The sequence below is a fragment of the Aethalodelphis obliquidens genome, unplaced genomic scaffold (genome assembly GCF_003676395.1).
Source record: "Aethalodelphis obliquidens isolate GAN/ISIS:26980383/991018 unplaced genomic scaffold, ASM367639v1 scaffold27, whole genome shotgun sequence".
Classification (NCBI taxonomy): Eukaryota; Metazoa; Chordata; class Mammalia; order Artiodactyla; family Delphinidae; genus Aethalodelphis; species Aethalodelphis obliquidens.
The window spans coordinates 8049582-8074696 of record NW_020837971.1 but is presented as its reverse complement, the minus strand read 5'-3'; the positions used below and the strand labels follow the sequence as shown (position 1 = coordinate 8074696).

General features: G+C 47.4%; 1 protein-coding gene and 1 long non-coding RNA gene across 2 annotated transcripts in view; one reads left to right on the top strand and one right to left on the bottom strand.

The window, feature by feature from the left end:
* Positions 1 to 16994, top strand: part of LOC113629459 (uncharacterized) — a 45371-nt gene extending 28377 nt beyond the window's left edge. The window contains exons 3-6 of the long non-coding RNA XR_003436551.1: positions 7959 to 7996; positions 8081 to 8189; positions 14917 to 15040; positions 15503 to 16994. This is a non-coding gene — a long non-coding RNA (uncharacterized LOC113629459). The remainder of the gene's footprint in view (positions 1 to 7958; positions 7997 to 8080; positions 8190 to 14916; positions 15041 to 15502) is intronic.
* CDHR3 (cadherin related family member 3) overlaps positions 1 to 22061 on the bottom strand; it is a 57625-nt gene extending 35564 nt beyond the window's left edge. The window contains exons 1-5 of the mRNA XM_027123885.1: positions 21231 to 22061; positions 14971 to 15136; positions 11458 to 11555; positions 1935 to 2029; positions 1054 to 1158 (exon numbers count right to left, since the gene is read on the bottom strand). Of these exons, the coding sequence (XP_026979686.1) occupies positions 1054 to 1158; positions 1935 to 2029; positions 11458 to 11555; positions 14971 to 15136; positions 21231 to 21461 (695 nt within the window). The 5' untranslated portion in view covers positions 21462 to 22061. The remainder of the gene's footprint in view (positions 1 to 1053; positions 1159 to 1934; positions 2030 to 11457; positions 11556 to 14970; positions 15137 to 21230) is intronic.
* Between the last annotated feature and the right edge of the window lie 3054 nt (positions 22062 to 25115).

Genomic DNA, 25115 nt, shown 5'->3' with positions numbered 1-25115 from the left:
CAAGCATTTTGTGGGAGTGCCTCTGCTGCTGCTCCCTCCATGTTGACACTCAGCAACTGGGCTGTAGACTGTGATAACGTCCAGAAGTTTCACAATTGTGGTGCGTTTTGCCAAAAGGCACTTGGTTAGCCTGTGAGTGGAGTTGCTTTAATACCTCAATCTCGGAATACTTTTGCAAGCATTCTACATAGGTCTGGGGCCCAGTGGCTTTTCGTTGGTGGAGTCTCCCGAGCTGAATGTATTCCATGAATACAGTGAACCCAGGCAGGGGAGTTTGCCAGTTTTCTTGTGGCTGGTTCCTGAGCCTGGCTCAGCAACTGTGGGGTACAGTGGGGGGTGGAGTCTTGTAACCAGTAACCAGGCTGTTTGCAGGGTCACATGCCAGCTCAGAATCCCATCTCCCCCTCCTAAATCCTTGTCTGTGACAGGCTCTGGTCTCGCCTTTGTGCCTGGGCTGGTGCCGGGCACATTCCCACAGGCTGCCTCTACCAGATTCACTTACCTTCCTCACATCTGTTGGAGGGAGGAGCTGCCAGACAAGGCAGATCTCCTTTCTGAATCCACCACAACAGGAGGAAACTTAGAGCACCCAGCAGTGGGCAGGCCCCTTAGGCACCATCGAGACAGCCCTTTCCTCAGTCGGAGAGGATGACCTCCTGACAGTGGGCTTTATGGAGCCTGGACTGATGACGTGCTCTAGGATTCTGCCGTTATTAGTGGTGAGCCTCCTATCCTACGAGTACCCGCCTTCTGCCTTCTGCATGTGCCCAGTGGCAAGCCTTGCACCAGGGGCGTGGTGTCTGGCCTCCACCCCTTCTCCACCATACCCAGAATCCCATGGTGCACACGTCTGTGGGGTGTGGAGACGGGGGGAACAGAGGTGGAAGATGTTAAGTCTGGAGGTCCAGGTAAATGAGCCTCTTACCTCTCCTCCAGGCCAGAGCAAAGGGCAGCCCTCTGCCTTGCATGAAGTGTGTCTGAGGCAGCTCAGCCACTTAAGAGACATGGTACCCCCCGGCCCACGGAGACCCCCTCCCAAGCCCTCAGGCCTACCTGGTAAAGCGAGGGATCTCATCATTGATATTCACAATGTTCACCTGCAGCTCCATGGAGGCTCTGAGCCCTTGGCTATCTCTCACTTCCACGATGAGATGGTACCTGTCAGGAAACAGCCCAAGTCAGGGAGTCAAGCTTTGCTGACATGACTGCAAATGGGGTAGGGGGAGGGAGGGAGGAAAGTGTCCGTCCCCTTTCTGGCCACCCCCCTCCATATCCCCCTGCAGAGTCAGATCTGCTGGGTCTACCCTTCTTTCCTCATCTCTAAAACCCCACCCCTCCATTTCTCATCCTATAGTTATTACTGACGGCTGCCTTCTCCTGCCCGCCACGTTGCACACCCTTTCTCCATCCTCGCTCCCGTTATCTTGGCAAAGTGCCTCATCCACCCACATAAGGAAACTGAGGCTGCCATGGATTAGATAACTAGCCCTGCTTCTCACACCTGCTGCAAATCCCAGAGCCAAACCTGTGTGGACCCCAAGGCCTGTGTGTTTTCACCCTCAAGCCCTGGCTACTCCTCATCTCTTTCCCCAGAGGCCTGCTCACCTCCACCATTCTGCTCTGATGTCGGCGAACAGCTCTGACAGCTGCCTCTCCAGAGCCAGAAGGGCATCTGAGGCAGTCCTCCGGATGCTTCAGGGGCCCCCTCCCACACCTTCGATCTTGTGATCCAGAGATGTAGATTTTGGGTGGGAAGGAGGCCTTCAGATAATGGCCTTACTCCTGATCCCTCTTTGGAGCTCACTACCCTCTGAACCTAGCAGCAAGGCAACAGACCACTCAGGGCCTCCGCAGCTGCCCTCAGTCTGCACTAGGCCTGTTCCTTAGACACTCAGATAAAAGGTACTTCAAGCAAAGTCATTGGCAAAGGCTACCTGCTGTGTCCTGCTTCAAAGTCAAATTCTGTTGTGGAGAAGAGGGTCCCATTAGCAGACATTCTGAAACTCTTTGAAGGGGAAATCAGGAAATACTAAAAAACAAGGAAAAAAATATTACTGAGCACACCTACGTAGCTTTCCCCAAGAGATGAGTTTGTTCACTTCCCATTTTATATTCTTGGCCCGTGCAACTTTTTCTTTTTTTTTTTTTAAAGGGCACGCTATTTATTTATTTATTTATTTATTTTTGGCTGTGTTGGGTCTTCGTTTCTGTGTGTGGGCTTTCTCTAGTTGCGGCGAGCGGGGGCCACTCTTCATTGCGGTGCGTGGGCCTCTCACTGTCGCAGCCTCTCTTGTTGTGGAGCACAAGCTCCAGACACACAGGCTCAGTAGTTGTGGCTCACGGGCCTAGTTGCTCCGTGGCATGTGGGATCTTCCCAGACCAGGGCTCGAACCCGTGTCCCCTGCATTGGCAGGCAGATTCTCAACCACTGCGCTACCAGGGAAACCCTCGCGCAACATTTTTGATGTATCAGGATGAGGCCCAAATGGGCAGTTCTCAGGCTTAATGGTTCTTGATTCAAGAAGGCTCTGGATCAGTTGGTCTGAGCCTCTGACCCTGATCGGCTACACCCTGAGAAGCTGGTCACTGGATCCTGCTTCAATTACAGAAAATACACATAAACAGCTCCCTGCTTCTGAGTCCAGCATACTTATCCCCATCACTGTATTCTCACTTCTGCTTCCCAGGACAACTTCTGGCTTTGATTTGGTGTCTTGGCTTTAACCAACACTCTTTCAACACAGCTCCCATGCATTAGGAAATAGGACAGTACTAAAGCAAATACGATCTGGTCTCTTTCCTTAAAAGAACTCAGGATACGGTGCGGTGTGAAAATGTTCACAAAGCATCATTCATTACAATGATGGCAGGGAAAAGGAAAGAGACAAGTGTTAGAGAGAATGAACCTTAGCAGGTACTAGAGTCCAAGTTGGAAGCTGGTTTGGGATGTAGACGCGTTTTTTAACATCCCATCTCAGGGCTATGGCCTCTGGTCAAGCCTTTGCACATCCTGGGGAGTTGAGGGTCTGTCCTCCTTGGTTCCCAGTGCTCAGCCCAGCTGTCTTGAGGACCCCTTGCCCAGCACCAGTTGCTCTGATAAGGACACAGGCTTCTTTGCACATCCCACTGAGGGCCAGCCCATAGGAGGCCCACCCCTGTCCGTCCACGGGCGCTTGTCAGAATAGCTTCCTTGCTCCCATCGTGGAGTCAAGAAGCAGGGGAAGACCCTGGATCAGAAGAGCTGAGTCCAAGCTCTGGTTCTCACCTCAGGACCTGGGACAAGTCCCTTCCTTGCCTGTAACTTAGGGCTGAGTCCACCAACAGCTCGTCCGCATTATGGTAAGGATTAAATCGGAAGGCACACTGGAAAATGTGAAGGGCTGCGCGGCAACACGTGAGGCTTACGTATTTATAGCCATCTGTTCCAAAGGGCTTTAAGGGCAGAAGGTTTCATTATTTCCCACTAGGGTGAGGGATGATCTCTGGATCAGATCATAAGTGGAGGTTATGCAACCAGAGCCACAGCCCCTGAAGTCTAGAATCAAAGGAAACGTCAGCCGAGCTTTCCAACCCAGTGATTTGCTGTGTTGTGATCGCAGCTGAGCTCCCCGTAGAGGAGAGAGAACGCACAGAAAATAGATGAAAGCTCTCCTTTGGGGCCAATGAAAGATTTTTAAACGATTTTTTAAAGTGTTTACTGTCCGTTTATTATTTAATAACATTTTTCTAATTGTAATGAACATATTTTTAACCAAAAAACTGGGACCGAAAAGTCTAAAAAAGAAAATATTAATCACCTGTAAAATCTCATCGTTTTCATGAAGTCTTCTGTTCTTTTCTATGCAAACATACGCCCTCCAAAAAATTGAGATGATGTTCTAACCACAATTATAATATTTTGTTCTTTTTATTTATAGCTTGAGCATTGGCCCATATTCTTGTCTCATTTTATAGACTGGTTGGTTAATGATGATATGGCCTTCTACTGTAAGGGCTTATTTTACTAAGTCTTTCTTGCTGGTTACTTAGGTGCTTCCAACCCATTTTTAAGAGGAAATATTTGGCCAATGCCAAGAAGTGCCCTTCTCCCAGCTACCCCGCCCTCCAAATTGTATAAGCACCTTGACAGCACTCAGAGGTGTGATGTTTAAATCCCAAGCCCCCCACCAACTCTCCAGCTCACTGCCCGGGCCTGCAGCTGGCAGCGTGTGGAGCTGTCCTGGCTCTGTGAGCAGAGCCTTTCCTGCAGAGAATCCTCACATATCCACATGTCAGAGGCTCAAGCTGGATGTGCTGGAATGGCAGAGTTCAGAGACCCCGGCAAGGCATTTACTATATGCACCTGAATCGGGATGCCTTTCCACATGTGTTTTAAAATGCTCTAGGAGATAGGAGATAGGAGCTGGTTGTTTCCCAAACAGTGCAAGGTCTTGGGATATGGAGATGACAGACAGCCCTGCTCTGCCAAAGATGATGGTCAATCGAAGGAACATACAGAGAAGATGTGGGACAGGTGCTCCACAAGGGATAAATATAGGATATTAGGGCAACAGAGAAGGCAGCCTCTTAGACCCATCCGGAACATGAGTCACACATTGGGGCAGTTGAGTCGTGAAGTGGCTCTGGATCCAGGCTGGAGCCAGACTGCTGAATCTGAATCCTGGTTCTACCATTTTATGAGAGCTTGTGCAACAAAGAGGAATAATAATAAGGCATGCCCCATGGGGAGATCACGTAAAGTTCTAGAACAGTGCCTAGCAGAGGGAAGCTGTCCATGTATGTTAACTACTACTGTCCAGTTAGAATGTGAGATCCATGAGGGAAGGGGCTTCATTTTATTCACTGCTCTATCCCTATGCCTAACACATACTAGGTGCTCAATAAATATTTGTTAAATGTTCAATATTGGGGCTTTCTTCTCGCGTATTTCCCATCTGAGACCCCCATTCCCACCTTAAAGGATCTTAAAAAGGCAACAACAACAAAAACGTTGCCAACCTTTATAAAAAGTCTGTTTCAATTTGGTAATGCTGGGCTTGGGTATGAAATCGTCCTCCAGTCTCAGCAAGCAAGAAAAAAGCAACAGCAGCAGACAGAAAGGGGAGAGAGCTGTAGGATTAGAACACGGGGAATTTCTTTTAAATTTTTATTAAGAGGCTGATTTCCTGGAATCCCGATTTATTTTTTCTTTTAGAGCCAGGCTAATTTCCTTTATCCCTGAACCTACGAGCTTCTGTTAATGGGAATAGCAGTTTGGTACTTAGAAAGGAGATAATATCCATAGACTAAAAATATTATGTCATGTGGCCATTTGCCAGCGACTCAGCAAAGCTTTCTGTAAAACCTGGCATTCTCTTCCCTTTTTAAAGGCTTGTTTAATCAAAGCTGCTCCCTTGATATTCGTTCTTGGAAAACAGAAATTAAATAGGATGAAAAGCAACGGCAGCCCCTCTCTGCTCCAATACTGGCTAAGAAAAGTCCTGAGTAATCAGATCAATTCTGTGAACAAATGCTTGTCAGACAAGCTCTCGAGCGTCCCCGCAGGGAATATTCCTTTACCGTCACCCCAGGTTTCTCTCTTTGCAGCCCCTTGGCGGCAATGTTTTGCTCACGGACACAGAGCTTCGGGGTGGAGAACGATGAGCAGGCTTCCTGCCCCATTCATCCTTTATTGTGCCACCGGTGCGGAGAGAAAAAAGGCTGCGAGGGAGCTGGCCCAGTTTCCTGAAATGTCAGGCTCCCTGGGGAGGGCACGCCACCTCCGGGCCGGCACCCGCCCCCGCCGCTACAGCTGGAGTCACGGGCGAATAATGATCCAACCTGTGCTGATTTGCAGCCCTCGGTTGCTTTCGGGCCTGCAGTGGAATCAAGCGACAAGAATTCAGCCTCCCAGCTCATAGGAAGAGAGCAGTCAATTTCCAGGGGCCAAGTTTCCAGGGGGAAGCAGGACCTTTATTCCTCCCAAGTCCGGGGAGTGCCAATGACCCTACCAGCCACTGAGAACATGCCCCCAAGCCCACCCAGAGGGCCCAGACAGGCAGCATCTCTCTACTGGGCCAGGGCAAGTTATAAAGATGATGCCACGGTCCAATTATTTTTCAGTGTAAGCTGAATGTTTTATAAAAGCCTCAATTCCTCTCTTTTCGCCCTATTCCACCCCAAAGCAGCTCAGAGGTGGGAGGTGGGGGACGGGAGTGGGAGGGAAGGGCGCCTAGGAGGAAAAAAACAGCTACCATAAAAAAACCTACTGCAAGCCCTTAACTCAACTGGGCTCTGCTTGTGTGTGTTATTATCATGAGGGTGAGCTAGATGGGTTATAGACAAATATTTGTTTTTAAGAAGAGCCACATGTATAAATGCAACATGCTATAGATATGTAAAGGATGCAATCCTTTACTGAGGAAGCTGCAGATCTTCCTGTATTCTGTCAGTCTTTTTCCGTGATCAGCCTGGGTCCTGTTCTTTGATTCAGGCGTCACTAATCTTAAGAACAATGATGCCCTTCTATTTGAGGAAGTATTTCTCCCGACGTATGAACAATCATCAGTGGTGGTGTATTTGGAGTGGGAATTTTCAAATAGCACTGCTTGTTCCCTTCTCAAGCATTCTCACGAGGACCTGGAGTATAAAGCGTTTTGTAAAGACTTCCAGCGGAGACTCCTGAGTTAGGCAGATGCCTGGGGGGCAGTGAATAGTAGGGGTGTGGGTGGGTGGGTGGAAGACGATGAGGAGAATCCCTTGATTTTCACTGGCATTACCTGGCCCAGGCGAGGGCCTCAGATCCTTCCCTCGCCAGGAAATAGGGGGCTGCTCAGGGGACCTGAAAACTTCCATCCAGTGGGACTGACAGTCATCTGCTGATCACTCTACTCTCAGGAAGACTGCAAGGTGATGCCACTTCTCAGAGCCATGAGCAAGATGGAGGTGGAGAGAGAATTGCTTCCCCTGCTGCCCTCCTGGTAGCCCAGCTGGTAGCAAGGTTATTGCTCTTTTAATTTCATCCTTTGTCTACCCTGGTGGAGACAAAGCACATTTCACTTTATGCAAAAGTCCTTCCCTAATGGAAAGGCCAAGAGAAAGCCCCTTAATGGAAGAATTGCTGCACTAGATCACTTTGCCTCCAGCTGCGAAACTGATTAACGTCCTTCGAGTCTCCAAGGAAGCTCTGCTGCAGTCACGGTGGCCATTTCCAAGCATGAGGGGCGGGGAGTGTGGGAGTTGGGTGGGAGGGAGTGGGCCCCAGAGAGCCTCCTTCAGGAGGTGGAGAAAGGGCAGGCAGAAATGCCAGTAAATCTAATTATTCACACAGGGACCGTCCTGCGCGTCTCTGTGTCCTGATGCTTTGCCTCTGAGCCTCCTCCATCTGCACCCATCACAGCACAGAAGGTGCACCGGCAGGGGAGCGAATGCTGGGCCCCAGCCACACCGTCCAGCACAGAGGCCACCAGCGACGGGCACCTGTGACCGCAGAGCATCTGCACTGTGGCTGGTCCAAAAGGAGATGAGCTTTAAGTGTAAAATACACGAGTCCGAAGAGATACTATGAAAAAAAGGATGTATAGTATCTCACGAGTCATTTTTATGTTGATGATTGTTGAAATGATAATAGTTTGGATATATGGAGTTCAACTCTATTAAAATGAATTTCACCTGTTTTGTTTTACCTTCTTGATGGGCCTACTAGAACATTTAAAGGCACAGCACTAATTTCTGGCTCACAGTCTAGCTCTATGGGTCAGTGCGGGTCCAAACAATGTACAACCACATGCTTTAGAACTTTCTTTAAAAGGGAGGGAGCAAATACCAGTGGTTTCTGTATTAGCCCCAATTTTGCACAATCTGTGACAAACACAGTTTCACTTTATTAAGCTGGATGAGGGTGGAGGATTTGTTGTAAAAGAGTTGCAGGTTCCGGAGGTGTCCTAGAGCTAATATTTAATTTATCCTTCCTCCTCTAGTCGCTGCCATGAGCAAGGTGACTCCTGGAACCCACCAGGTAAGATGACAGGCACAAACCAAGCCCAGGTGGCTTCCTGCACATGCTTTGGTATCTTATTAAAGTCTGTGCTTGTTTACTCAGGTCAGTGGTTCTCCAAGGGCAGAATGCGTCAGAATCACCTGGGAAGTTTGTGGTCCAATTCAGCATTCCGATGCAGAGTCTAGGAATCTGCGTTTTTGAAGCATCCTAGGTATGTTCTCATGCAGGGGCTTGAACACCCAGTGAGAAGCACTCATAAACCAGTGTTCCCAGCCTTTCTGACCAGAACAGTCACCCAAGGTATCTGGCAAATCTGTAGATTCCTGGCCCCATCTCAGACCCACAGAATCCAAAACTCCGAGGGAGAGACCTGGGGAGTGTGGGAAACTGTGTCTTAAAGCCGTAAAATAAGTCAGAGAAAGACACGTAATGGATGATATCACTTAGTGTGGAATCTAAAAAATACAACAAACTAGTGAATATAACAAAAAAGAAGCAGACTCACAGATATAGAGAAGAAACTAGTGGTTACCAGTGGGCAGAGGGAAGAGCGGGCGATTTAGGGGGAGGGAGTTAAGAGGTACAAACTATTAGGTATTAAATAAGCTACAAGGAGATATTGTACAACACGGGGAATGTAGCTGATATTTTATAATAACTCTAAACAGAGTATAACCTTTAAAAATGGTGATTCACTATATTGGACACCTGTAACCTATAATATTGTACATCAGCTATACTTCGATTAAAAAAAAAAAAGCAGCGGTTCTCAACCCTGGCAGCACAAGAGATCACTGGGTGGGGTGCTTTAAAAACCTGGCCACACCCCAGGTCAATCACATCAGACTCTTAGGGTGTGGGACCCAGATCTCTGTGCTTTTGCAAGTTCCTCTGGTGGTTTCAATTTACAGCCAAGGTTGAGAAGCACAGGTTTGGTCAATAGCAAATTAACCCATCTCCTTTCTCCTTGTAGGGAGCAAAATATATCATTTAGTACCACCAAGCGGGCAGAATAAAATGTCTATGTACAAAGGCCGTGGCATGTTACTTCCTGAACTGTTATTACCTTTTGCTAGTCTGAGAAAGGTTCCTTCTAGGTTATGTTCACTGCTCCTGAGGGCTGGCTGTTGACTTTCTGTGCAGCTGTCAGTTCCAGCACAGGTGTTAAATACTTCATTAACGATTTCTGCTGCAGTGCCCCCTCCCCAAACAATCCTAAACTCACTGCAGAAGCCACAGTTGCAGCCACCCGGCTCCAGGTTCCAAGGGCCTGCAGCTGCTCTCCGATATCTTTGGATGGCATTACATTTTCTTTTAAGGGAGCAACACCTACTGTATTTGCTCCCCACCTGGGCTGCTTCCCTTCATCTGAAAGGGTAACAACCTGACTTAGGAGGTATTTTTGAAAGGGCCATGACCTTGTTCCTTCTGCCTAATTTTCGAAATATATATTAAAATGGAGATTTAAAAATAAATATTTTTCTTCACAGCTGAGATTCCTTCCACTCTGCCCCCACTGCATCTTGTACAAACTTTATAGTAATGATCTTATTGAATTATCATTATTTGGTGTATGCATGAATGTCTCCCATCCAGACTGTAAACTTCTTGAGGTACAAAGATGTGTCTTATTCGTCTTTGTATCCAAAGCATCTAATAGAAAGCCTGGCACATAGTGGATTCTTGGTAAATGTTGAAATGAATTAAATGTATAAGTGTGGTACTGTGCTTTGGGTTGCTGACTTAATGTCCATCCAGAATCCCTTTTCCCCTGGTCACCACCAAGCAACAGTGGCCATAAGACACAGTTCTGGCCATTGAGAAGTAAGCAGAAGACCCCTGGGTAGGGTTTCCAGGAGGGTCTTGGTTTCCCCACCAAAAAAGGGACAAACTGGGTTGGCCTGCCTCCTTTATCCTGTACCCCATCCTGCTTTCTTTTTCTCTTCTTCCTGCCTGGAACTTAGAGGTAAAGCCTGGAGGTACAGCAGCCATCTTGTAATCATGAGGTTAACAAAGGGAGAACAAAGCCAACATACACTGGATGAAATAGCAGAAAGATAGGAAGAGCCAAGGTTGCTGAGAGTAGCAGCTGTGCCAGCCCTGGACTGCTTGCGTGCCTGCCTCTGGTCTTCTTGTTATGGAAGGAAAACAAATCTCATATCCACCACTGTGGTTAAGTTTTCTGTTACTTTCAGACAAACACATTTGTAAGTTATAGAACAAGTGTGTTATTAATAAGTGCGCATTTAAAGCACCTAGTATTGCTCTTAGCAGGTAGTAGGGACCCACTAAGTGTCTACATATTAATCACTTATTCATGCAGATAGAATCTTGGATGAACGAATGGGTTGATTGGTTGTTTTTTTGACAGAAGGATTGTCTTCCAATGATAACAGATTATTCCCTAACTTAAGATATGTTCAATAATCTTAAAACAGCTTTGTTGCGAACCCTGTAGAACCATATTCTATTGGTTCTGGAGTTCATTCCCAAAGCTCCCTCCTGTTAGAGAAAGTAGTCCAGTTGAAGCTGCAAACCATGCAGCAAAGGCAGAGACAGCCTCCTGGCGTTGCCGATTCCCCAGGTGTCATAGTTCAAGAAGTCTCTTCTCTGCACGGTGGGTTTGCTGGAGTTTCGTCTGCTCCAAGATTAGACAGGTGGCGTTAGCTTTGGTTTTTTCCTCTCCAGCCTGGGCTGACCAGCTGCGTTGGGTACACAAGCTGGGAGCTGTGCACCCACCCATCGGTGGGCAGAGCTGGGAGCTGAGGCATCCTTGCCCAGGGGTAAGCTAAGCGGCTTCTTGGCCTGAGTGTTAGTGGTTACAAGAGCTCCACTGGCAGCCCCCTTAAGGAAACTGATTAAAAAGGTGGGGATCAGCAGTCTCAGACTGAACCACGAGGCAATGCTGCAGGACTCAGTCTCCTGCTTTTCTCTGTGGAAATCCTCCTTTTCTTCGGAACTCCTGGGACTGTCCTCTAATTTTCTTTTAAAACTAGGCTGCAAGCAGCTTGTCTTCATCCCTTGAAAAGGAAGTGTTAATGCCTGCCTTTGAGGTATACATTTTATGCTTATTTTTAGAATAATATAGCTGGTTTTTTATCACCTTAGAATTAAAAAAAATATTGAACAATTTTGATACACCAGGCACTGGACTAAGTGGCTTTATGTGTGTTATCTAATACTAACCATCCCCCTACTATGGTAGGTGCTATACTAGTATTCTTCCATTTTATAGATGGAGAAATTGAAGCTCAGAGAGATTAAGAACTTGTCCAGGATCACACAGAGCCATGGATCCAATGTGGGGTGTCTGTCCCCAGAAGCCCCTCACCCATTCCAGCCTCCCCGGGGCTCTGTGCCTGGCAGTGGACAGCAGATTCCTCCCACTGCCCCCACCCAGCCCACCCCGCTGAGACTCCAGGCTCCTGTGTCAAAGACCACCCAGAAAAGCCCCTCTGCAGTTTAGCAAGGAGACTTACACCGAGGGGTGTGTTTTGCCTTGTGTCTTCTGGATCGAAGGCCTCCACCTGGTAAATGAATCCAGGCTTTGCTCCTTCCACTATGTAGAGGTCTAGACCTATACCAGCATGCCAAGGGGAAAAAAGAAACATTTTATTAAATAAAACAAACAAGGAATTCCCAAACCAAGACAGCCATATCGAGCCAAGCACTGGGGGAAAGAAGAAAGCAGTGATTAAGGCCATGAGTAAGACCACTGACCAGCTTGCATGGGTGGATCCATTTATGGGAATTAAGAAAGAGCTAGGATTGACCAAGCTGGTGTCAAGTCTTTATGTATCTCCCGGGTTGAGAGGTAACTAGGGTACTGTTGTTTGTGGGGGAGGGGAGTGATAAGGACAGAGAGGTGGAAAGTAACCCAGTGGGAACCTCCAGTGTGAGTTCCAGATCCACTTTCACGTGCAAATTCCTCCTAAACCGAGCCTAGGTCACCCCTCAAGTGCACTTAGCATCTCAGCAGAAATGAGTCCCTGAAGTGAGAGGCCTTATAGTGGAACAGAGAGAATATGGAAAAAAGGAGAGGGAGGGCTACCAAGGTTCAGGAAAGGGACCACACGTGGATTCCGTCTACTTCAGAGTTCTCGGCCGGCAGGGTGAAGAGGGAGCAGACAGGGTCACTAGCACCACCAGCCTTGCCCGAGGGACCGCCATGCTCTGTCCTGGCATCTCTTTCTGAGAAGCTTTCTGAGAGATGACTGAGAACGTTAACATTAACTCACTCTTTTGGAGACACTATGCTGAGGACTTATGTTTCCTCCTTTCGTCTTCACAACAGCCCTGTAAAGTAGGTATTGTAGTTATCTCCACTTTACAAACAAGGACACAGGCTCAGAGAATTTGTGAGGTTGTCTCAGCTTCTAAGTAATAGAATCACAATTCAAACCCAGGCCATCTTACATCCAAGCTCCAGCGTACATTTGCTTTGATCACTGCTCAGGCTTTCATTCAAAAAAATATTGACTGAGTTCTCACTATGTACCAAACGCGGATCTACATGTTGGGAGTACAGCCATTCACAAAACACAAAACCCTGCTGTCATGAAGCCTGCATTTTAGTGGGGAGATATAGAAAATAAAATAAATGAATGAAATACATGAATGTTACTGAGCAATGTTACGGAGACGAATCAGGGATAAGGCATGTGGTGAGTTGGGTTACCATGTTAAATAGAGTGCTTCTGGAAGGTTCACTGACATTGGAGTCAAGATTCTTAAAGGAGGAGACAGAGATGCAGGGGAAGGGGCAGAGGAAACGGTGGATGCAAAGATACCGGGGTAGGGCGTGCCTGGGATATTCACAGACGGGTGAGAAGGCCGGGACTGCGGCAGCAGAGGAGTGAAGGGGAGATGTGTTGGAGAGGAGATGGGGTTTGGAAGGGGCTCATCGGATCTGATAGGACCTTAGGGAGACTCTGGTTCTCCTTGTGAGGGAGATGGGAGGTTCTTGCAGGGTTTTAAGCAGAGGAGTGCCTTGATTTAACCGATGTTTAAGAATATCCCTCTGGCTGTCGTAAGAAGAATCAACTAGAGGGGGCAAGGGCAGAGCAGGAGACCGATTAGGTGGCCACTGCCGTGATCCCGGCGAGCCATGCTGGGGTTGCTGGGCAGAGGTTGGATTCTGCATAAACTTAGAAGCTGGCAGGATTTCCTAATGGGTTTGATGTTGGGTGTGAAAGACAGAGGGGAATCAAGGGTAACTGCGAGGTTTTGGCCCATGAAACTGGAAAGATGGAGTTGCCAGTAACTAAAATGGGAAAGATGAGAGAGGCAGATTTGGGCTGGGATGGTGGGGAGGGAGACGGGAGTCAAGAGTGGTTTGGGGGCACATTAAGTCTGAGGTGTCAGATTCTAACACCAGTTCCAGTGTGTGTCTAGGGGGGTTCCCACACGACCAAGCAATTCTCCAACACCAGCTGCGTGTCCCACAACTCAACTCGATTCTGACACTGTCTACCCAGAGATAGCGTCAGATTCCACAGCTGCAGGGCTCCATCATACAAGACAGCCCCTGCCCCTTCAGATGCCAATCACACGTCCAGGTGGTCACCTGTGCTTCTGACCAACCGACTCTAGATGGGAGGTTCCCACAACCCCCTCCTCGGGTTCCAATAATTTGCTAGAGGGGTTTGCTGTCTAGTGAACACAGGGAAACATTTTACTTACTAGATTATTGGGTTATTATAAAAGGGTATAAGTCAGGATCAGCCAGATGGAAGAGATGCGTAGGGCACAGTATGGGAAAGGGGCAGAGAGTTCCCACGTCCTCCCCAGGCACCCACTCTCCCCAGGTTCCACGTGTTCACTAACCCGGAAGCTCTCTGAGCCCTGTGCTTTTGGGCTTTTATGGAAGCTTCATTGCGTAGGCACGACTGATTAAATCATTGGCCATTAGTGACTGAACCCAATTTAACTCAATCTCCAGCCCCTCCCCCCCCTCTACTGTCCAACCTTCTAATCGTATGGTTGGTTTCTCTAGTGGGCAACACCCATCCTTAGGTGGGGTCCAAAAGTCACCTCATTAATGTAAGAAAAAACACCTTTATCACTCATCACTTAGGACATTCCAACGATTTTAGGATCTGTGCCAGGAGGGGACAAAGACAAAAGATATGTTTCTTATTATAAATCACAATATCATGGATGTCCATTAGACATCCAAATGGAGATGTTGGGTAGGACAGTTTTTATCTGAGTCAGGAGTTCAAGGGTGAAGCTGGTGTAGCAGCTTCTTAGTTAATTTGGAACACTACCCTTACATGTGTGTAAAGTGAACGCGTTTCTAGCTTGCCTTGTCCAGAGGACATTAATACGCTAGGTTGATGTTTAGCCATCTTATTTGAGTTTTTACTATTAATATGATGTACTAAAGTAGATTTCTTTGAAAAAATAACAAGGTAGTGTGTACTGATATAAAATGTGACATTGATAGGTTAATAAAGATGATTGAGTCCAAAAAATAGGAAACAAACAAAAATAACAGTGGACTTGGGAGTTGTCAGTGTATGGATGGCCTTCAAAGCCATGAGCCAGGGAGAGATCACGCAGGATGTTACCCTATGCTCCGGTCCCCTGTATTGTCCCTACCCTGTAGCAGACCCCAAATACACAGTCCCCTCGAGGGGTCAGCATCCATGCGGAGAATGAACCAGTCAGTCAATGGCCGGTATCCAGTGCTAAGCCTGTAAACGGGCTCAGCCCAGTTTCCTCCAGCATGATCCACTTGAGGTCCTTGAGCCCCAGGTTCCTCCCCAGGAGAGGCCCAAGCCATGGATGGAAAGGGCTTTGTAAATTATTGGGTGTTGCTATTGGGAGTCCTGGGCTGGCGGACGTTTCACTTATTCCCCACTCATTAAGCAGTTGCCTTTTCCAGGGAAACAGCTGCTTGTTTATTTACTTTTCTATTTCACTCTGTCACCCAGCGTCCTGCCTGATGCCACCGTCTGGGCTGCATCGCACACCCCAGTGTGTCTTACCTGTTGCCAAGTTGCCTTGAAACTCAGGCGGCTCATTCACATCTGTTACCTGGACCGTCAGGACCTGCAGGTCAGTGACACCCATGTCATCCTTCACACAAATCTGCAAATCAAATATGTGTGGTCCTGTTTCAAAATCTAGTTGTTCCTTCCCGGTGGTGACAACCTAAAAGCAAATGCACAATTCTTAGTAACCATGTGAAAGAAGATCTGTTTTGTATGCACACGTTTTGCAGAGGGATATTACTAGGAAGGAGGCAACCAGCACCCTGGAAACCATCTTTCACTCACTGTCAGGGGAACTGGTTGTTTTGCCTGTGTCTTTCCGACATAAACCCCGTGACACTTCACTAAATGGACTCCTCTGTGGGCTACTGCTCTTCCTAGGAAAGACAAATACTCAGGAGACATCCTAGTTCCATCTACTGGAGATGGAAAGCCCGAAAAATTTAAAACCTGTCACTACTTGGGGTAGGCTCCTAGGCAAGTCCCTTAGCTACCCTGAATACAGTTTGATTTTCTTGTCTTTAAGATGCTGCACTTCCCTGGGATTGCTGTTAAGTTACGTCTTGACTCATCATTCCCCTGTAAGTTTCCCAAGGCCACATCTAAGAATAAACAAGAGAAGGATACATCTGCAGAAATAAGAAATGATATTTACTTACACCAACAGGCTCTTTGGGTTTTTGGTACATTTCCACACATTCTTCCACTGTCAGAAATGTGTCCTGTGCAAGACAAGTGTTTTGGAGTGGAGATGTGGAAGGGGCACCAAGCACCAGGGCCAGAGACATATCACCAGAATCTAGACTGTTGCCAGCAGGAACCCCTGTGGTCCATGGTAGAAGGGCCCTGCTGAGGTTAACTGGAGGCCAGTCTGTGACCTTGCACATCTATATGCACATCCCTGCCACCAGCTTAGCCTGTGGAGCTCCCAGAAGGCCCAGAGCCCTTTGAGATATCAAGGACTAAATTTCATAAATATCTTAATTTATGCTCATAGAAGAACCTTTTGGTTATTAATACAACTGGGGCCAGGCAGGGAGGCATTCAGTATCCTCTACTGAGAAAAGCACTTCGCTCCTATCCAGTTTCCACCACTGGACTTCTTTGTGACCTTGGGAAAGTTACCTGACCTTTCCCTGATTTTGTTTCCACACGACTATCATTAGGTAAATAATTCTCGCCCTAGTTAAACAACTGAAGTATAATACAAGGTATTATAACAAAGAGCTAGACCACGGTACTATGGAAAATCATGGGGAAAAAAGTTCGTTGTGAGATGTGTTTAGTCAAGGAGGACTTCATGGAGGAGGTGGTGGGCATTGTGTTTGACTTTGTACGATCTGGATTGATTATGAGAGGAGAGGATGGCCACAGATGTGAATGAGCACATGCAGTGGAGGGGGCACGTATGGAGGAGGGTTGAGAGGGGAAAACACAGTAATCTTGTCACCACCAATGAACAGGGTCAGCCTGGGCTCCACACAAGTGGAGATGACCTGTCTCTCTGCTTGGCACATGGGAGGTGAGAGGCAGCATAACATAGGAGTCAAGAGTGTAGACTCTGGAGCCAGACTGACTGGCTTCAAAGCTCAGCCTTCCCATTACTTAACCTTTCCGTGCCTCAATTTTACCATCTGTAAAGTGGGGATACTAATGGCATCTGCTTTCTGCAGTTGCTGGGAGGACTCCATGAGCTAATCCATGGAATACTTTGATCCCTGTCTGGTGCTGAGCGAGCACCCAGCAAATGCTGAGTTTTATTATCATTAGATGTCAAAAACTGTTCAGTGAATGTGTATCCACCAGAGCTGCCCCCGTCACAACGGTCCTCTGTGCTTCCTGATTTACACCCTAGCTTCCAGCTACCTAAGCCTGGAGTCCTCTCCTGAACTCCATGCTTGCAGATCCTTCACCCCAATGTTACCTATTGACAGCCTTTCTCCTTGGGGCCTGGCTCTAACACCCTAGAGGAAGAAAATAGAACAGTCAAAAAAAGGTCTAGGGCTTCCCTGGTGGCACAGTGGTTGAGAGGCCGCCTGCCGATGCAGGGGACATGGATTAGTGCCCCGGTCCAGGAAGATCCCACATGCCACAGAGCGGCTGGGCCCGTGAGCCATGGCCGCTGAGCCTGCGCATTGGGAGCCTGTGCTCCGCAAGGGGAGAAGCCACAACAGTGAGAGGCCTGCGTACCATCAAAAAAAAAAGGTCTAAAATGTTATATCTTGGAACCAAAGGAATTAGGTTGCTGCCAACACATGGAAAAGTTGCTTTTGCTGTTGTCTTTACCAGCATTAATTAAATGTTCATGTGCAAGGCTCTGGCCAAGACATTTTGTGGAGTATTTTATTTAATCATCGCAATAACCATAGGTTGGAAAAACTTCCCCCTTTCACACATCAGGAGACCAGAGCAGGGAGGAGAAGGAACTCCAAAGATCACAGCTGGGAGTGGTGGAGTCTCTCTGATGGTGGGCAATCTGGCTGCAGAGTTTTGCTAAAAGACGATAAGTTTAGTTTTAGGTGTGTTAAGTTTGAGGTTGTTCTGGACAAGGCTGACCAAATTTACAAGGTCCACAGAGCTCACGACAGCAGATGAGGACAGAGTGGTGTTAAGCTCAGAGATGGGCCAATGGCAGGGGGGCAAGCGCGGCCGCCACGCAGCCTCAGAGAGCGCCTGCCCTTACAGCTCTCGTGGATGTCCGTTAGTCCCGCCTCCCTGACTCCTCGGAGCTCTCCTTCTTGGTGCTGCTCCAGAGGTGAGCCACATGCGCTGCTGGATGAGGCTTGGATATCCCTCTTGGGAGGCAACAGTGAGGCAGAGCGGCTTGGGGGCGATGAGCAAGTGTTCTTGGGGCCAGCCTGCCTGACCTCAAATCTCAAGTCTGCCACCAGTTAGCTGTGTGAACTTGAGCGAGTTGCTCAACCTCTCTATGCCTCAGTTTCCCCACCTTTAACATGTAAGTAATAATAGCGTACCACTTCATAGCATTGTTATGAGGATTAAATGAACGCGTTCACAAAATGTTTAGGGGAATTCCTGGCATATGGTAAATGCGCCATAGATGTGACTTGTCGTCATCATCATCACCATCAGCGTTATTAATCCACCTAACCCCCCACCCCTGAAGTCTCAGCAGCTCTGTCTAAAAGTAGGGCAGCCTGCCTCTGGCATGATTGGACGTCACCCTCAGAAAGCCCTGCATGACTGAGTCCCAAGGCCAACAGTGACCAGACCTCTGGGCCAGAGACCCCAGAACCTTATGGCTAGGTCACCCTGCAGAGAGGGTCAAGGAGGAGCCAGGTTCTGCCACAGAGATGGCATTGCTGTGTTCTGTGGGAACAGCCCTTGTGAGCAGTTTGGGTTGGAGAATAGCGACTTCTTGCAGGGGACGGTTGATAATACTGGGTAGTTTCTGGAGAGCAGCAACAAATTCTTGAGAACAGCTTCAGGACGTGTGAACCTGTGGCCCATCCTAGTACCGACACGGGGTCCTGGGCAGCTGTTGGCTGTGGTGCCAGGAGGGCACCAGGACTGGGACTGTACACTGAACACGTGACCTAGATCAGTGGAGAGGCTCAGAAATCCTCCATTTCTAGAGGTCAGGAACAGGATGGAACTCCTCCTTGACTGACAGCCCTGCTTGAATCACACATGGAATGTGGGAAGGGCAGGTATGATAGCGGAGGATTTGGGGGCTCATGCAAGCAGGAGTAGATGTGCAGGGCAGTGTAGGGGACAGAGCCTGACACTGGGAACGGGAAGACCTGAGTCAAGTTCTTATTTCATCCTTTCTGGCTCTGTGATCTCAGACAAATCAGCAGTTAACCTTGCTGTCTCTTTGTGATGTTATTTCTAGAATAGGGATTTGCAATTTTAATAGTGATAATATCAGTGTTAGTAGTAACAATTAAGAGACCAGGATGTGGACGTGCTTTTTTTTTTTTAAACAGCCCTCATTTTTTAAATTAATGTTTATGTATGTATGTATGTATTTGGCTGTGTCAGGTCTTAGTTGTGGCATGCGAGATCTTTCACTGTAGCACACGGGCTCTTCATTGCAGCGCATGGTCTTCTCTCTAGTTGTGGTGTGCGGGCTCCAGAGCATGCAGGCTCAGTAGCTGCAGCACGTGGGCTCTCTAGTTGTGGCACAGGCTCTAGAGCGCACAGGCTCAGTAGTTGTGATGTGTGGGCTTAGTTGCCCTGTGACATGTGGGATATTAGTTCCCCGACCAGGGATCAAACCCAAGTCCCCTGCATTGGAAGGTGGCTTCTTAACCACTGGACCACAAGGGAAGCCACTGAATGTGCTTTAGAACATCTGAAAATCTGAAATAGCTTGGTCATCCTCATCATTAAAGGCTATAGACTATGAGAGGCTGAGAATGAGGGCTCTCAAGTGGAAATAACCCAAATATCTGTCAACTGATGAACAAATAGACAAAATGTAGTATATCCATTCAGTGGAATATTATTCAGCCATTAAAAGGACTGAAGTACTGATCCGTGCTACAACACGTGTGACCTTTGAAATTTTATGCTTAAGTGAAAAGAAGCCAGTCATTAAAAACCAAATACAATATGATTCCATTCATATGAAGGGGTTCAGAATAGGTAAATCCATTAAGACAGAAAGTAGTTTAGTGGTTCCCAGGGCCTGGGAGGATAGGAGACAGGGGAGCGGCTGCTAATGGACTTGGGGTTTTGTTTTGGGGTGATGAAAACATTCCACAATTAGATCGTGGTGATGGTATGTGAATAGAGTAAAAACCACTGACTTGCGTACTTTAGACGGGTGAATTATATGCTATGTGTATTATGTCTCAATAGAGCTGTTTAAAAAAATAATGAGAGCTCTAAAACCAGACTACCTGCCTTCCAGTTTCAGCACAGCAGTAGCTGTACAACCCAGGGCACGTTATCTCACCTCTCTGTTAAATTTTGCATCATTTCCCCCACCTGTACAAAGGAGATAATCATACAAATAACATCGTTGGCTTGTTGTGAATATTACAAGAGTAAACACATGTCAAGCACTTTCCACAGTGTCCGGTGTATACTACGTGCTCTGTAAGTGTAAGCAACTGGCAAGGCTTAGAGGCACAGATAAGCAACAGCTGTTAAAGATGAACCGGAAGTCAAGGGAGCAGGTAGATAGGCAGGGAAGTCACAGAAACAGTATGTGGGCCCTGGGAATGTACCCTGGATGGTGAGTTGAAGTCTTCCTGAATGTGTGCTCCTTGCATACCAGAGGGCCCACCCCTGGGGTGCAGAGAATACCAGATGCTGGGCTCTTGCCTTCAAGTCCTGGGCTCCACAGGTCTGCTCTGGGGCCCAGATATGCACACTTTCTGAAAGCTCCCCTAGTGGCTCTAATCATCAGCTGGGTTTAAGAACACCTTATGTATCTCAGAGAGGCAACCGAGCCTAGACCAAGCAGGCCCACTGGGTCCCACCAGAAACCCAGAGCAGTGGCAGGTGGGAGCAGGGGCAAAGCTGATGATGACTGTGGGAGGTCCCTACGCCCATTGAGGAATGAGGTAGGCCTGAGGGATAATGCAGTTCAAGCGGGTCCAGACACCTAGACCCTAAAGACATCCTTAGAAGGCCTTTGAGGTTACCAGTAGACATGCAATCAGCAGGTTTGTCCTGCCTAAGGAGAAGTGAAAACTTTGGAAAAGACCCAAATGACAAACGAGAAAACAGCAGCAGTGGCATGGCTCTTGAATGTGAATGATTGGATTGTCCAAGAGGAAACATTCCCATAGTATGGCTGGGCATCCAGACTTATATTTTTGTTAAGGGTGCATTCTTCCATATGAAATGTCTCCTCATAAATTTCCTTCTGAAAAATTACAGAATCATAGACAAGAAGAATCACCAGGTACAAGTTCATCAGGGCCTCGTTTTTAAGGAGATCATCACACAAACTGTGCCACCCAAAGAATTCAGTTACTGTCAGCACCTCTAACACCTGTTATCGTGTGAGGGTGGTTGGCAATAAGAAACAAACCTTTTGTTTGTAGCAAATTGAACATACTGTTCATTTGGACTGAATTAAATGGAGAAAAAGTCCAAAGCTATAGGGGCATCTAGCACAGAGGGCTGTAGAATACCCCAAACAGAATGCCCGGATCTTACAAGAGGGGAGATTAAACCAGGGAAAGAGGAGGAAATGATCACTGATCCAGAATCCCATCCACCCCATCTTCAGGACCCCTCTTTGTGAGCAGCTTTGGGAGTAAGGTGGTGCTTACCTCAAAGTCAGTGTCTGACAGCCAGTTCACCCTGAAGGCCTCAGTGAGGGGACTTGAGTTGATTAGGGGAAACCCTGGGATCACAGGTGACAGTGATGCTGATAATGTCACAGAAAACTTGTGCACTGAAGTCTCAGGTGGAGAATTCTCTGCCACGTTGCTTGTAGCAGGTAAGTGGATTAGGTGTAGTGCATGTCCCACTGCGGATTTAAAAAGGATGCAAAATGACATGAGCACAAAGCCTTGTGCTGGAAACAAGGACTTAGCAGCTTGATCTGTGGCTTCAACTCGTAGCTCAGGGCAACACTGGAACCCGGTCACTCCCCAAGAATGAAGACTCTTGCCAAGAGCTGGAAACAGGAATGCGAGATCATCTCAAAGCCAAGAAAACAACCACCAGCAAACAACCATGAAATCTGCTTCTGTCATTCTGGAAATAACGCTGCTGTCTTTCTTTTGTCTCTCTGCTTCCTTTCTGGTTTCTCCCAGCCTTTGTGAAGAGCCAGGGAGAGGGAAATGTGATGCCTTAGAAGACAGACACCCCTTGGAGGACCCAGTCTGGCCATGGCATCCTCTGTCTTACAAGGGCCAGGGAGTCTCTAAGAATTTATTTTCCTTCTCCATGTCAGTGTTTGATTCAGAGGCCATTGAGAATGGAGTGTGCATGAGAACTCCAAAATCATGCCAGCTCTCCCCACATCCCTAAGGAATCTCACGGACAATGATTTATTATTACTGGATGCTGTGGGCATCATGGAGAGGGTCGATCAGTACATCATGCTCGATAGAGTGACTCCCATTTCACAGAGAAGGTAGTGAGAGACTCAGGGCAGGCCCGTGAATTACCTTGGGCTGCATTACAAACAGGGAATGTTATGATGTCAGAGAAAATGTGTTTCTTCCAGGAAAGCCTTAGGACACTCTAAGGTCTCCTTGACACTCTGCAGGATTTTGCCAGCACAGAGGAGAGCAGTGGGTCATATTCTTTATGCTTCCATAATGATGGTTCCTGTAGGGGTTGAATAGTGCCCCCCCCCGCAATTCATGGCCACCCAGAACCTCAGAATGTAGCTTATCTGCAAATAGAGTCTTTGTAAATGTAATTAGTTAAGAGGAGGTCGTGCTGGGTTAGAGTGGGCCCCAAATGTAGTGAGTGGTGTCCTTATGAGAACAGGATAGGACACAGAGACACACACAGAAGGAAGAAGCCCATGTTAGGAAAGAGGCACAAACTGAAGTGATGTAGCTACAAGCCAAGGCATGGCAAGCAACCCCCAGAAACCAGGAGGTAGGCCTGGAGCAGCTTCTCCCTCAGAGTCTCTGGAAGGAACCAATCCTGTTGACACCTTGATTTCAGACTTCTGGGCTCCTTAACTGTGAGAGAATAAATTTCTGCTGCTTTAAGCTGTTCAGTTTATGGTAATTTGTTACGGCATCCCTAGGAAATTAATACAATTACCACTTAACCAACGGTCCAAATAAATGCATCATGTAAAATACTTTCTCTCATTTACTCCTCAGAATAATCCTCTCAGATAAATATTAGTGTCATCATTTTACAGATGAGGAAACCAAGCTGAAGGACACATGGTGAATAATAAGTAATGAAGCCAAAATTTACACTGAGGTCTTGCTTCTCAGCCAGCTTCCAACCTTGCCCACCGTTAGCCACTGGGGACAAAAATTCCTGGAATGGGAGGAGGTAGGGGGGAACAGTAGAAAGATCTGAAAGGTGCAAAATTTCTAGAAACACACAAGCCATGGGAAAATGTTGGCTTGTATAAGAGAATGTTTTTATTTCAAATTTGGGGGAGGGGATGCAGAGAGGTAGGTAGAAATGCAGGAGAAAGTGAAATATAAACACATTCACCGATACAAGCTTTCCTAAATCTAAAATCATCTGATTTCGTTTAGAGACTAAAATGCATTATGCATAAGTTATTTTTTGCTGGCGGCATTACCCGATTTTATGGGCAAGGACTGTGCAAGGACTCAGAAATGTCAAAACAGCTGAGGTTTAGGGTGATGTGAATACAAATGGATTTTTTTAATCTATTAAAATTGACTTTAATATTAGAGCATCCTTGTGATTAAAAAACCAGCAGCAAAATAGTATGCCTGGAGTATTTAGAGGCAAAAAGTTCCCCAAAATAGTTTTTCAAAATGGGAAAAATAATCAACTGCTGTGGTGGGTTGGGTTTTGTGGGTATAATTCCCTCAAGCCCTCCTTTCCCACCACTGGAATCTCCACCCCACTCCCCCAAGCTGTTCACAAGTGTGTTCCCTCCCAGCTCAGCAGGGCAAGATGGTCATGAGCAAAATGAAAGGTTGGCAGTTTGTCTCCAAGGGCCCCACCCCCGACCTGATCTTGCCCCCTCCCACTCACTCCAGTGATTCGTGCCCCTCTAGCCAACGAGGAAGGAGGCCTCTGAGCATGTTTAAACAAAGATGTAACTCACTACATTTTTCTCAAGAATAGCCTGGGGTAAGGTAGTGCCCGACCCAAAGGAACAGACTGAAACTAGTAACCACTCACCTTCACTGGGCACCTACTCACTGGGCATCATGCTAGGTGCGCCTGATTTCATCCATTTTAACCGTGGTCCCTGGATGTAGGTATTGCTGCCACGATTTCACACACCTGAGACTACACACCCGGTAAGTGGCCATGGGGGGCTCTGGCTCATGCATCTGGGTCTGTATATAACAGACTGCATGTCCCCCACTACGGACAGTCTGTTGCTCCATGCTCATCAGGTGACCCTGCATGTGGGATGCACTGTGGTTATTCTATGACCTGGTAGCAGCGTAACAAGATGGTGCTGGGTGCTGGTAAGAGATTGGACACATGACCAAGATGTTAGCTTTGAGTGATGTGATCTGTAAGAGGCCATTTGGGGGAACAGCATAAGGCATGGTGCTGGGTATTAGCTTGATATGGGCTCAGCTATGAGAGGCTTGCTAAGCCCTACTCAGGGCTCCCCACAGCCTACCTTGAACAGATAGATTACCACAGCCACCAACCTTGCTGCGGGTCCTGTGGCAAACTGGAGAGGCCGTGCTCCCCAGATATCTCCAGCCGAAGCTCCTAGTTTGCTTCGTGGGGAGTGTATCCATTGATCTTGTTGCGTTAATTATAACTTGGATAAGCCCTAGGTTTGAGAGGCTAATTCTATGGAAGAACCAACCTTCCAATCCAAGTCTTTGACTCCAAGGACAGGACTCCTTTGCATGGCTCCGTGCTGCCTCCTTACACTTATAGAGCTTGTTGTGCTCTTCCCTGAGTGGTCCTATTTCACATAGCAGTGAGGGAAATATTTCAGAGGGAAAAGTGGATCTATCCAGTGGCCCTTAAGCACTTTGTGTTGAGAACTACCTATTCCATGTATGGATAAAACCAGGCTGTGTCTTTGAATATGCCCTTTCTGCTGACATTCTTGCCAGAGCTGTTCTGCTCTTCATCTGGAGGCCTCTCTTCCCAGGAAAAAGTTATGTATGCCAGGGTCATGTAACTGAACCCTAAAAACTTTGAGGCAGACACTCCAGGGACACTGATAAGAAAGGTGGCCAAGCTTGGATCTCCCAACTCTTAGTCCAACACCCACTTTCTCCAGCTTCCTTGCTGTTAAAAGCAGTAGTAGCAGTATTAAAGCAATAGTAATAATAATAATTAGTGGCTAGGGTCCACACCCTAAAAATAGAGCAATTAATAAGATATAAAATTCACCAAATATTCAGTTCATTCATTCTACAGATAAGTGTAAGGGATGTCACCAGAAAGACAAGATCCAGCCCCATCCACCAGAACACAGGCACCAGTCCCCTCCACCAGGAAGCCTACACAACCCACTGAACCAACCTTACCCACTGGGGGCATTCACCAAA